Source organism: Myxocyprinus asiaticus, chromosome 40 (assembly GCF_019703515.2).
Source record: "Myxocyprinus asiaticus isolate MX2 ecotype Aquarium Trade chromosome 40, UBuf_Myxa_2, whole genome shotgun sequence".
NCBI lineage: Eukaryota > Metazoa > Chordata > Actinopteri > Cypriniformes > Catostomidae > Myxocyprinus > Myxocyprinus asiaticus.
Genome location: NC_059383.1, coordinates 24,613,226 through 24,625,496, shown reverse-complemented (window position 1 = coordinate 24,625,496; position 12,271 = coordinate 24,613,226). Strand labels below are relative to the sequence as shown.

The 12,271-nt window shown below is 43.7% G+C and overlaps 1 protein-coding gene across 5 annotated transcripts in view; it reads left to right on the top strand.

The window, feature by feature from the left end:
• Positions 1–12,271, top strand: part of LOC127431131 (glutamate receptor 4) — a 144,011-nt gene that overhangs the window by 73,318 nt on the left and 58,422 nt on the right. For all 5 annotated transcript variants that reach the window (XM_051681404.1, XM_051681402.1, XM_051681405.1 and 2 more), the window contains exons 3-5: positions 5,262–5,501; positions 11,561–11,745; positions 12,176–12,229. In XM_051681404.1, the coding sequence (XP_051537364.1) occupies positions 5,262–5,501; positions 11,561–11,745; positions 12,176–12,229 (479 nt within the window). The remainder of the gene's footprint in view (positions 1–5,261; positions 5,502–11,560; positions 11,746–12,175; positions 12,230–12,271) is intronic.

The window sequence follows — 12,271 nt, the reverse complement described above, 5'->3', positions numbered from 1 at the left end:
ATTGGAAACATCTTGGTTACTGTTGTAACCTTCGTTTCCTGATGGAGGGAACAAGGCGTTGTGTCAATGTAGTGACACTAGGGGTCGCTCTTGGGGGCCCCAAACACCTCTGATCTTTGAGAAAAGGCCAATGGGAATTAGCGAGTGGAATTTGCATGCCACTCCCCCGGACATACGGGTATAAAAGGAGCTGGCTCGCAACCAGTCATTCAGGTTTTGCGCTGAGGAGCCGAGACAGAGTCCCGGCCATTTCAGCGGGTAGTACAGCATTGTGGCAAGAGGGCAACAACATCTTGTTCCCTCCATCAGGGAACGGAGGTTACAACAGTAACCAAGACGTTCCCTATCTGTCATTCACTCGACGTTGTGTCGATGTAGTGACACTAGGGGTCCCTATACGAAACGCCTCAACTAGCTGAACTGTGTTACATGGACTGCCGGTGCAGGTGCAAGCAAGCCGCTGCGTGGTCAGTAGCAGGTGCACCCAGTCTGGAGGGGGGAGGGGTGTACAAGAAGTATCTACAATGGAAACAGGCTGCGCCAGCTGCGGCCTTTTCTTTCTTTTTCTTTTCTCAACATAGAGTGACATTTTTTTCCGGCTGGGGCCATATGTATTCATGTCGGGCAAGGAGTTCTTCCCCAGGAGAACCACATCCTACCTGAAGGGGAGGTTAACATGTGGCAAATACGACACATGGGCTTGCCAGCCGCATGTGGAAGATGCGCTTTGGTAGATCCTACCCGGAGGAGAGGAGCTTTACAAACATGGTGACCGGAGGCAGAGGGAGCTGCCCAATGGAGACACGGATTTACCAACAGGGAAACCGTAATGCGGAAAATACATCACAAGGGGTTACCAGCTGTAACCAGCGCATGTGGAGCACCTACCCCAATACAGGGCATCCTAGCACATACTGGGCCCAGCTACAAATTCCTTCACCGAATTCACTACGACATACGATGTGAGCGCAAGCCGCCTTGGCGGATTATATACGCTACTGTCACCGTGTTGTCTGTCCGGACCAACATGTGCTTGCCCTGGATCAACGGCCGAAGCCTCCGCAGGGCCAGCAATACCGCCAGGAACTCGAGGCAGTTGATATGCCAACGCAGTCGCAGTCCTGTCCAGGAGCCAGCAGCTGCATGCCTGTTGCACACGGCGCCCCAGCCTAACTTGGATGCATCTGTCGTAATCACGACGCACCTGGACATTTGCTGTAAGGGGACCCCTGCCCGCAAAAGGACGCCATATGCCCCAGGAGCCTCTGAAAATATTTCAGTGGGAACGCCCACTGAAGGCTGCTCAGCACCAACTGTGCACGCTCGTCCGAGAGGCGTGCCATCATGGAGACAGAGTCTAACTCCATCCCGAGAAAAGAGATGATCTGAACTGGGGAGAGCTTGCTCTTTTCCCAGTTGACCCGAAGGCCCAACCGGCTGAGGTGCCTGAGCACCAGGTCCCTGTGCGCACACAACAGGTCTCGGCCAGACTGGCTAGAATCAGCCAGTCATCGAGATAATTGAGGATGCGGATGCCCACTTCCCTTAGCAGGGCATGGGCTGCCTCTGTGACCTTCGTAAAGACGCGAGGTGACAAGGACAGGCCGAAGGGGATGACCTTGTACTTGTATGCCCATCCCTCGAAACTGAACCGCAGGAAGGGTCTGTGCCGAGGTAAAACCGAGAAATGGAAGTACGCGTCCTTCAGGTCTACCGCCGCGAACCAATCTTGATGCTGAACACATGACAGAATGCATTTCTGAGTAAGAATCTTGAACGGGAGTCTGTGCAGAACCCGGTTCAGTACTCGCAGGTCCAAGATTGGCCGCAACACACCGCCTATCTTTGGCACAATGAAGTAGGGGCTGTAGAACCCCTTCTTCATCTCGGCTGGAAGGACCGGCTCTATCGCATCCTTCCATAGAAGGGTCGCGATATCTGCATGGAGGGCAGTGGTGTTCTCGCCCCTCTCTGAGTTGAAACGGATGCTGCTGAACGTGGGTGGGCAGCGGGCAAACTGAATCTCATAGCCGAGTCGGATCGTCCTGGCCAGCCAGCGCGATGGGTTGGAGAGCGCTAGCTACGCCTCCAAACTCTGCATGAGGGGCACCAAGGGGACGACCACGTTTGACGTACCTGCGGGTGGGGCCTCGCAGCGGGGAGGAGCAGGAACTGCCACGTAAAGGAACTTCGCATGCCGAGCTCGTGGCTGTGCTGAGGGAAACATCAAAGCACTTACCTTGCTCCGTATATCCAGCATAGGACTGGTCAGCGACGGGGGAGGGGGCTGAGTGCCCTTGCCACGCATCATGACCGCCTGGCCGTGGGTGTGCTGCAGCCGGGTGCGCGAATGTGGGGGGCCCGGGTTCGTAGCGCCCTGGCCACGAGTGTTCGGTGTCTGGCTGTCGTGATAACGACGCCCGTAAACACCAGTTGTGTGACCCAGGGAGTGAGGAAACTGCTATTTCTTTGAAAATGTGGGTACCGCAGCCCCTTGGAAAACAAAACAAAAGGGAACACAGGATTCTCCTCCCGGTCCTCTACCGGGGGACGGAGTGGTCTGGATACCAGCTCCGGGGTTTCAGCAGGCCTCTTCTTCCCTGGGTCGTCCATCTCAGGGGCACTTGGGGGCCTTCCTGGGGCTCTTAGCGCCGGACCGTGAGACGGGAGGCGTCAGCTTGCTGTGGGGGGCTCTACGCCGGGGCCGAGTGGTCGGCTCGGGCTGGGGCAGAGTTGCCTGAGTTGCAGCCACAGGGGGACACCCTCGGTGGTGAGCAGATGGGGTGCGGGACCTTGAACCGCGCCGGGGCAGGATGTGTTGAATCGCCTCTGACTGTTTCTTCACCGCTGAGAACTGTTGGGCGAAGTCCTCAACGGTGTTGCCGAATAGGCCGATCTGGGAGATGGGAGCATTGAGGAAGCGGACCTTGTCGGCATCCTTCATCTCGACCAGATTCAAGCAAAGGTGGCGCTCCTGGACCACCAAGGTGGACATCGCCTGCCCAAGTGCCCGCACCGTGATCTTTGTCGCCCGGAGGGCGTGATCGGTCACCGAGTGCAGCTCCTGCATCACTTTGGGGTCAGGACTACCCACATGCAGCTCTTTCATTGCCTTGGCCTGGCGTACTTGCAGGGCGGAGGCGGCCTTTCCAGCGGCACTTTAAGCTTTGGCCACCAGAGACGACGTAGACTTACAGGCCCTGAATGGGAGTCTCGGGCGATTCCTCCAGGTGGTGGCGATTTGCGGGCACAAGTGCACCGCAACCGCATTATCCACCTGGAGAATCTCCGTGTACCCCCTGGCTGCCCCACCGTCGAGTGTAGTGAGAGCGGATGAACCCAGAATCCGGGTCTGGGTGGTAAAAGGTACCCGCCATGACTTTGTGAGTCCTTCGTGCACCTCCGGGAAGAAGTGGAGGGTTTCACTCCAGCCCGACACTCACGGTGGCCCGGGCAAGCATGATGGTCAGCTCTGCATCAGCCTCAGACTGGGTGGCCACAACCGAAGGTGGAAGCCCAGTGGAGTCCTCAGAGTCCGACTGCGCCAACCCACTCTCCGATGCTGCGATCGAGAGCTCATCCTGCTCACGAGCTCTGAAAGAGACGTTAGACTCGCCCTGAGGCGATCTGCCTGTCTCATCCCAGAACTCGACCAGGGAAAACAAGCATACCGGGGAATGGGAGGTCCGTGGGGGATTACCTGGCAGAACCACTCCCATTGAGGTCCCCAAATCGCCCCCAGTGCTAACCGACCCGGCCTTGTACCCGTAGATTGAAGGCCCGGGGAGGGGAGTGGCTGGAGTGGCTTTCCCCCGGAAGATGGAAAGCCATGACCGCAATGTTGCCATGATCATGTTCTTGCAGTGAGGACACGAACCATCCATGAACGCCGCCTCAACGTAACTATGTCCCAGACATGTGAGACAGCGCTCGTTTGAGGCGGAGAGATAGCGACCGCATCCAGGAATTACACACAGACGGAAAGGCATCTTTAAAAAGACGCTCTCTGTCAGTGCCACTCTTTTAGAGGAAATATACTCTTTTATTTGTAAGAATATATACTCTTTCAGCTGTCGAAGCGCCCAGGGGCGTACTCTGCATCAATCGCGCAGAGGAGGAGAAAGCCGCTGAAATGCGCCGTATATCCAACAGCATACACTTCTTGATATGAGGTGAATGGAACGGCAGTGGAACTCGCTACTCAACACCACTCGGCTCAGAAGAAAAAATCTAAATGAGTGGTTGCGAGCCAGCTCCTTTTATACCCGTATGTCCGGGGGAGTGGCATGCAAATTCCACTCACCAATTCCCATTGGCCTTTTCTCAAAGATCAGAGGTGTTTGGGGCTCCCAAGAGCGACCCCTAGTGTCACTACATTGACACAATGTTGAGTGAGTGACAGATAAGAAACTGCTGGCACTTACAGCTGCAGCTCTGACTAAATAATGAGCAACCACTAAAAGTCCAACCACTAAGTATGCACAATACAATTTTCCAATTTTTCCCTGTGTTTTTGGTGCAAAGTCTATTAAGGAAGGATGCTCCCATTTTTTGTGTTTGTGTTTTCTGTGAGAAATTGCCTACTTAAAAATATATATATACAGTAAATAATAAATGTATATATTTGCATTTGTTTTCCACTCTAAACAGCTTTAAAACAAGATAATAAGGTGAGACTTATTTTCAGATAATATATTTTGAATTAAGTTTATTTTTCTTACCCCACTGACAAACTTATTTTTTTTTTTTTTTTTCTTGTTTTAAGCATCAACAGCTTTAAACTTTGTTAGATGTATGGTTAAAACAAGAAAAAAGCTATTTACCAATGGGGTAAGAAAAATATACTAATATATATATAATATAATACAAGTCATAATTGCTAATGGAATTTTGTTTCACAAGTCAATTCATTTTGTTTTAGGGATGAATGCATATTTCTACTGGAAAACAAGACAAATGTGCTGATTTAGAAAATGCGGTGCAATTCTTGTGAAACATTCAAAACCACAAAAAATGGGCTGGCTTGGTAATAGAATTCATGTAGCAAATAAATGTACTTGTTCACTCGATGAATGAGTCTCCCAGGCCATTTCATTAATGTTTCAAGCACCTAGACAAGAGCCCCATAGCAGAATACTAACGTAAGCTTGGTGTTAATGCTCTAAAGTGAAGTAAATGTTCTGTTCTCCCTTAGGTTTTGTGTAACTAATGTTTAAGTATCTAACTCTCACTGTCTTTCTCTCTGTTGTTTTGCTTTTCAGTCTGTTCACAGTACTCACGGGGCGTGTTTGCCATTTTCGGCCTGTACGACAAGCGTTCGGTTCACACGCTAACGTCCTTCTGCGGTGCACTGCACATTTCCCTCATCACGCCCAGTTTCCCCACCGAGGGCGAGAGCCAGTTCGTCTTACAGCTGCGGCCATCCATACGAGGGGCCCTTCTCAGCCTCCTAGACCACTATGACTGGAAGCGCTTTGTCTTTCTGTACGACACTGACAGAGGTAAGACAATAACAGGCCCAGAAATGCATCCATTCCCACTGATACCTATTTCCATTTGTTAAATAGCTACAAAAGATATACTTGTCAAATATCAATATAAATACTGTGTTTATTGGTGGACTCATGGAGTCAGGTGACTAGGAATGATGATCCACTCTGGATTTGATTTCCAGGAAGCCTGTTAATAAAAGAGAAGCTTATTCTCTTGAGAGTGGGGCCAGGTCCAGGGTCTCAGTTACATTAATGAGCAGTTTGTTGGCCAGAAACAGGGTCTCCCTCTCGCTCTTGTAAATGGGCCTTACCAATAAACATGGACAATTCTAAAGTCTCAAAAGAAAAATCATTTTAAAGACAAAAAATATGTTTTACATTTGGAGGAGGAATTCTTAGCCATGTTACCAGTTACAGTTATTTAGGTCTGACAATCTCGGCTTCTGGACAATTTGACATGGCTATAAAGGACCTTACAGACAAGGCTCATAGGGCATTTTACATTGTAAGAAAAATATTATTCAAATTTAACCCCCCAATCAAACTGTCACTGAAAATCTTTGACAGCATCATCAAACCCATCCTTCTATATGGCAGTGAAATCTGGGGACCCAAATATAAACTAAATTATGAATCCTGGGACAAAAGTCCAGTTGAAATCTTCCACCTTGAATTTTGTAAAAATATCCTGGGAGTTCAAAGAAGTGCTCCTAAATCTGGGCTGGGCAGATTCCCTCTCTTGACTGACATTTAAAAGAGAGCCAGTAAATTCTGGTTCCACCTATCAGACTCTTCCCCAGAAAATCACCATCACTGTGCGTTTATACACAGAGCAGAGCATCCAGAGAGTGGCCCTTTACAGTATTTACAGTAATCCAATTCAGGCTGGCAAAATTAAAACAAATACAAAACACAACCCTAGAAGAATACATTCATCATTGGCAAAGAAAACTCAAAGAAATAAACAAATTAACCCATTTCCAAAAAATTAAGACAGAATATAAATTGGCATAATATCTGAGCAAAATTAAAGACTACCGTCACAGGAAGCTTCTGACAAATACTTTGTCATTCTGACTGTGAGTGAGCACAGTCTGGCTGTAGAGATTGGTCAGCACAGACAGAACTGGAGACCCAGAGAGGACAGACTGTGTTCACACCACTCAAGGAGTCATAGAGGATGAACTACACTTCCTCACTAAGTGCAGTAAATGAGACCATCAGACACACATATTTTAAAGTTACTGTTACTCATTGTTCTCTGTAGTTACTTTTCTTTACATTTTGTGCACTTACCTGTATGCTTATTATTCATATTTTATTATTTGACTGTATGTAATGCATGTGTTTCTTATATTTTGCAGTTTTCTTATTCTATTATTTCTGAACATCTGGGTTTATTAGATGTTGCAACTTTGAGTTGAGTGGTATGCAACATAACACATGCAACAATGAGGTCATGTGATAAAAAAAGTGGGGTCATGTAAGAACAATTTAGCATACTACTGTTGGAAAGCTTTATCATAGCTTTATCGTTTTTTTTTTTTTTTTTTTTTTTTAAATAGTAGGCAGTATACGTATAGTGAGCACTGTGCAGTATTTAGTAAGTAATAAGCTAGTATCCCATTTCCAACATAGCCACTCTCTCTCTCTATGCCTCCTACACACACACAAACACACACACACACACACACACACACAAACAAACAGTGCTGTTTCCTCCTGCTGGGATGGATGAGAAGTGAGGGAATCTCCTATGTTGATTCTGGTTTTTATTGTGTCCTGTGTACACATGGATATTCACTTACATATACACATCATATGCCAGGCTACTGATTTATCAGCTAATAATCTGTGCTCTATTTTCCATTGGGGGGGGGGGGGTGTTGGGGGGGCTCATATTATTAGCATCAAGGGCTAACGGCAGAGAATTTTACATAGATACACAAAGTGACTGGTCGATACTGCAGATGTCTGCAGATACTGAGAGTATAGAGCAGGTATAGTGTGTATAATGTGTGTGTGGTTGTGCAAGTATGCTACTCTCTTTGCTTTTAAGTTGATCTCCTTTGACTGATTGCTGTTTAACAGTCCACATTATCCATAATACACAGTGCTTTGATGCTTAAATTGCCATGAATTAACATATCTCAAGAACATCAAGATATTGTTTTATACTGTACAATCCATGGTCAATCAGTTAGCACTTTATGGATAATAAAAATCTGAAGTGCCACAAAGACCTCATGAAATCGCTTTACGATATGTGTTGACATATTTTCTATTGCTCGTCCCTTATTAAAAAAAATAAATAAATAGCCTATAGCCTTTGGTTACATCAAAGCCAAGAACCAAGATTTGCTACTTGCCAGTTATTTGCAGGAGGATATGTATAAATGTGTACAGTTGAAGTCAGAAGTTTACATACACTTAGGCTGAAGTCATTAAAACTCATTTTTTTAACCACACCACAGATTTAATATTAGCAAACTATAGTTTTGGAAAGACGTTTAGGACACTTCGTGCATGACACAAGTAAACAACAATTGTTTACAGACAGACTGTTTCACTTTTATTTGACTATCACAATTCCAGTGGGTCAGAAGTTTACATACACTAAGTTAACTGCTTGGAAAATTCCAGAAAATTATTAAGCCTTTAGACAATTAGCCATTTAGCTTCTGATAGGAGGTGTACAGAATTGGAGGTGTACCTGTGGATGTATTTTAAGGTTTGCTTGACATCATGGCAAAATCAAAAGAAATCAGCCAAGACCTCAAGAAAAAAAAGTATAAGTATACAAGTACACAAGTATAAACACCATAGGACCATGCAGCCGTCATTCCACTCAGGAAGGAGATGCATTCTGTCTCCTAGAGATGAATTTAGTTTGGTGTGAAAAGTGCAAATCAATCCCAGAACAGCAGCAAAGGACCTTGTGAAGATGCTGGAGGAAACAGGTAGACAAGTATCTATATCCACAGTAAAATGAGTCCTATATCGACATAACCTGAAAGGCTGCTTGGCAAGGAAGAAGCCACTGCTCCAAAACTGCCATTAAAAAGCCAGACTACAGTTTGCAGGTGCACATGGGGACAAAGATCTTCCTTTTTGGAGAAATGTCCTCTGGTCTGATGAAACAAAAATGGAACTGTTTGGCCATAATGACCATCTTTATGTTTGGAAGAAAAAGGGTGAGGCTTGCAAGCCGAAGAATACCATCCCAACCATGAAGCATGGGGGTGGCAGCATCATGTTGTGGGGGTGCTTTGCTGCAGGAGGGACTAGTGCACTTCACAAAATAGATGGCATCATGAGGAAGGAAAATTATGTGGATGTATTGAAGCAACATCTCAAGACATCAGCCAGGAAGTTAAAGCTTGGTCGCAAATGGGTCTTTTTCGACTTGTCTTATTGTTGACAACCAAAAAACCTTTCGTCAGTGAACAACTGCTTCAGTTATTTTGTTGATGAGATTAACACTTACTAGCTCATAGATGGCTTCAAGCCAAATCAAATTTTATTTCACTGAGTCTTTAAAAGCACATGTTTTTAACACATTCAGTGCTTGCCTTTAATTTATACAATTGATTCAAGTACTAATTTAAATGCCCACCCATGTGGCGATTTATGATTAAGAGAAATGGTGTATAGATATGGCACCTGATTGAGCAACAGGGTTGCTAGATCAAGCACAGGTTAATCCTCTAAATAGTGGAGCCGAGAGAGCTGCATTGCCAAATTCTGATTGTGACCATAAGGGTCCGTTTTACAGGGACATCTGCTCATCTTGGAGTCAAGTGGGCCGCAGAGGCTCTTAGTGCCTATTTCAAACAGCTAGATTAACATATCCAACATCAGCCCTGTCTGATTAGTACAAGCAGCACTGAGGCCAGCTAGCTGGAATAAGAAGGTCTGTAATGGAGCTCCCAAGTCCTCTCAGAGAGCCTCAATCACATCTTGGAGAACGTGACAAAAAGCTGCTCGTTCTGCCTTCCAATTTAGCCGACACTTATGTTGCTGCATGATGATGGCTTCTATTTAAAGGATGCAGTTGATTAAGGTCATGAAACTGAAGAGATTTTTTTCTGTTTCACTGGGTATTGAGCCTGCTGGGACTGTGCGCTCCCATGGGGATTGGGGCCTAAAACGAATTTGTCTACATGAGAGGATGAGAGGTGTGTATCTGTGTTCTCCGATCTACGCCATGTGATTGCTCACAGGCCTGCAGTTGCAGATGAGAGAGTACCGCACTGGTGCAGGGATGACTCACTGACAATGTCACAAATCACATTCTTTCTGAACAAATGGGTGCAGTGCTTCAATGGTTCAAGTCTTCAGTGGTTTAATGCACAATAGGGCTGGGCGATAATTGAATCACTATGTATTTGCGATGATATTGCTGGCAATATCGCAAATATTGCAATAATTTTTAATGCATTTTTATTTGGCAATAAAGTTTCCTAAGGACTAGTTTTGCGAACCTTCCTTGCATCGTGACTCGTATGAAAGCATTAAGACAGATGTATCCTCGAGTTAATCTTCAGTTGAAACAAACTGCGTTAGACATGGTAAGTTCGATTAATTTCCATGAATCAAGGACTGGGTAAAAATATTGATTTTCCAATGCATCGCAGTCTTCATTTGAACAATCTCGATATAGACTCTTAAATCCCAAGATCGATCTTTTACTCTTTGCTCAACCCTCGACTACAATGAGAGAAAATCGATCACATTAGCAACCAAATGTTGTGCAATGCAACTAAAAATGTCTAAGGTTAGCCACTGGCTGGTAATTGTTCAGATTTCACTCAGCAGTGATTTTATAGTATGTGGTGAAGTATTCATCAGCTAGATCGTTTCACTGCATGTAAAAGTTTGGTTTGACTTGTTCTATGTCCAAAGACGAGACTCACGCAACCCAGCTGTCATTGAAAAATTTCTCTTAATATCCTTTTTACAGTAAAAAATAAATAAAAATAAACATTTAATTCTAATCATACATACTCTAGCATGGATGAGGTAAAGCCATTCGAGTCCTCTCTCGTGAATATGCGCTCATTTAGAGACAGTACTGGTTTTTAGCACATGTTCAACATTCATGTAAATACTTTTTATACAAATTATGCAATTTAACAAGAAACGTAAAAAAAATATATATTATATTGCATATATCATATTTATTGATTGAGTATATGGATTTGTTTTTAAATGCTAAAATGTGACCAAAATGATGAAAAATTAATAACATTTAATTAGTAAAATGTATATGTTTTGTAATGTACCTAGTAAGGATTAGCTGGGAGAGAATTTATTTTATATGTAAGCAAACTGGCCATTATAACTGAAATATACTTGGAATATCAGTGTATCATTTACCCAGCCCTACATGTATCCGTTCAAAATTCTGATTCAATTAATATATAGTATTACATTTATATAAATGTTTTTAAAATGTAAAATATATGTCAGAACATTTTTGTAAAATGTACCAAGGCATAATTGATATACTCTTTTCCACCAAATAAACAAAGAACATTGAGCTGTTTTCATTTATATATAAACAGTTTGATCTGTCTGTTTTAATTAATTGATTCAAAACTCTGATTCAGCTTCTTTCTTTTTTCTTTCTTTTTTTTTAATTTTTTTTTTTATTTTTGCTGCCATCGCGCAATGTTCACTGAAATCTCATTTTTCTTTTATTGAATTAATGCCTTTAAAATGTAAAACATATTTTGCTGTTATTTTAGTGTGAAAATGACTATAATTCTTCCTTTTGTTCTTTTAGTGAAAAACAATGTACAGTACATGCCTTGATTATGTTTATCTACATTTTTATATATTTTACATTTTTATTAAACCTTTTGAAGTTACTTGGCAGCAATGGCTGTTTGGTTGAAATGATCTTCTGACAATAAAGAAATTAGAGCAAAAACATACATTTTAAGATATATTTTGAATATCATCATAAGGCTGAAAAATATTGAGTTTATTATTATTTTTTTAGATATGGCACCCAGTCATATTGTATACACTGAAATGCCTTGCTGTTTACCCTTTTGTTTTAGGATATTCAATATTACAGGCCATCATGGAAAAGGCAGGGCAGAATGGTTGGCAGGTCAGCGCCATATGCGTCGAAAACTTTAATGACGCCAGTTACCGACAACTTCTCGAAGACCTGGACCGCAGACAGGAAAAGACATTTGTGATAGACGTGGAAGCAGAGAGACTCAATAACATGCTGGAACAGGTGAGATTTGGGGATGCTGTGAGGTAAATATATAAAGCGGGCCTTTTTATTAAAGAAAACTGAATATGCACGACTGTAAGGTCCCGAGGGAACACAAAACAGATTTCCTCATGTAATTCCATTTCAGAAATGACACCTTAGACTGGCATAGTTCTTTATTGCTACAAACTGCTCCCTTGATATTTCTTTTGACATCATTTTATAGCTGTCAAATGTTTAAAGATATTCTTGCTTGTCTTTGCTTTGATATCCTTCAAATTGGAGAGCAGTATGGGGAGAGGCAGTGTGTTTGATTAGAAATAATAACAAAAATGGCAGAATTTAGCTTTAAAACGGTTTACAGCTCAGTCATACATTTATAGGCTGGGTGAATGTTGACAACTATATTTGCTTTTAGGATTTGCTCTCACTTTAGAATTTACCTCCACAGATTGTGAGCATCGGCAAGCATGTCAAAGGCTACCATTACATCATGGCAAATATGGTGAGCTAAATTGTATTCCCTTTTCACCTTATTCTCCCTGTC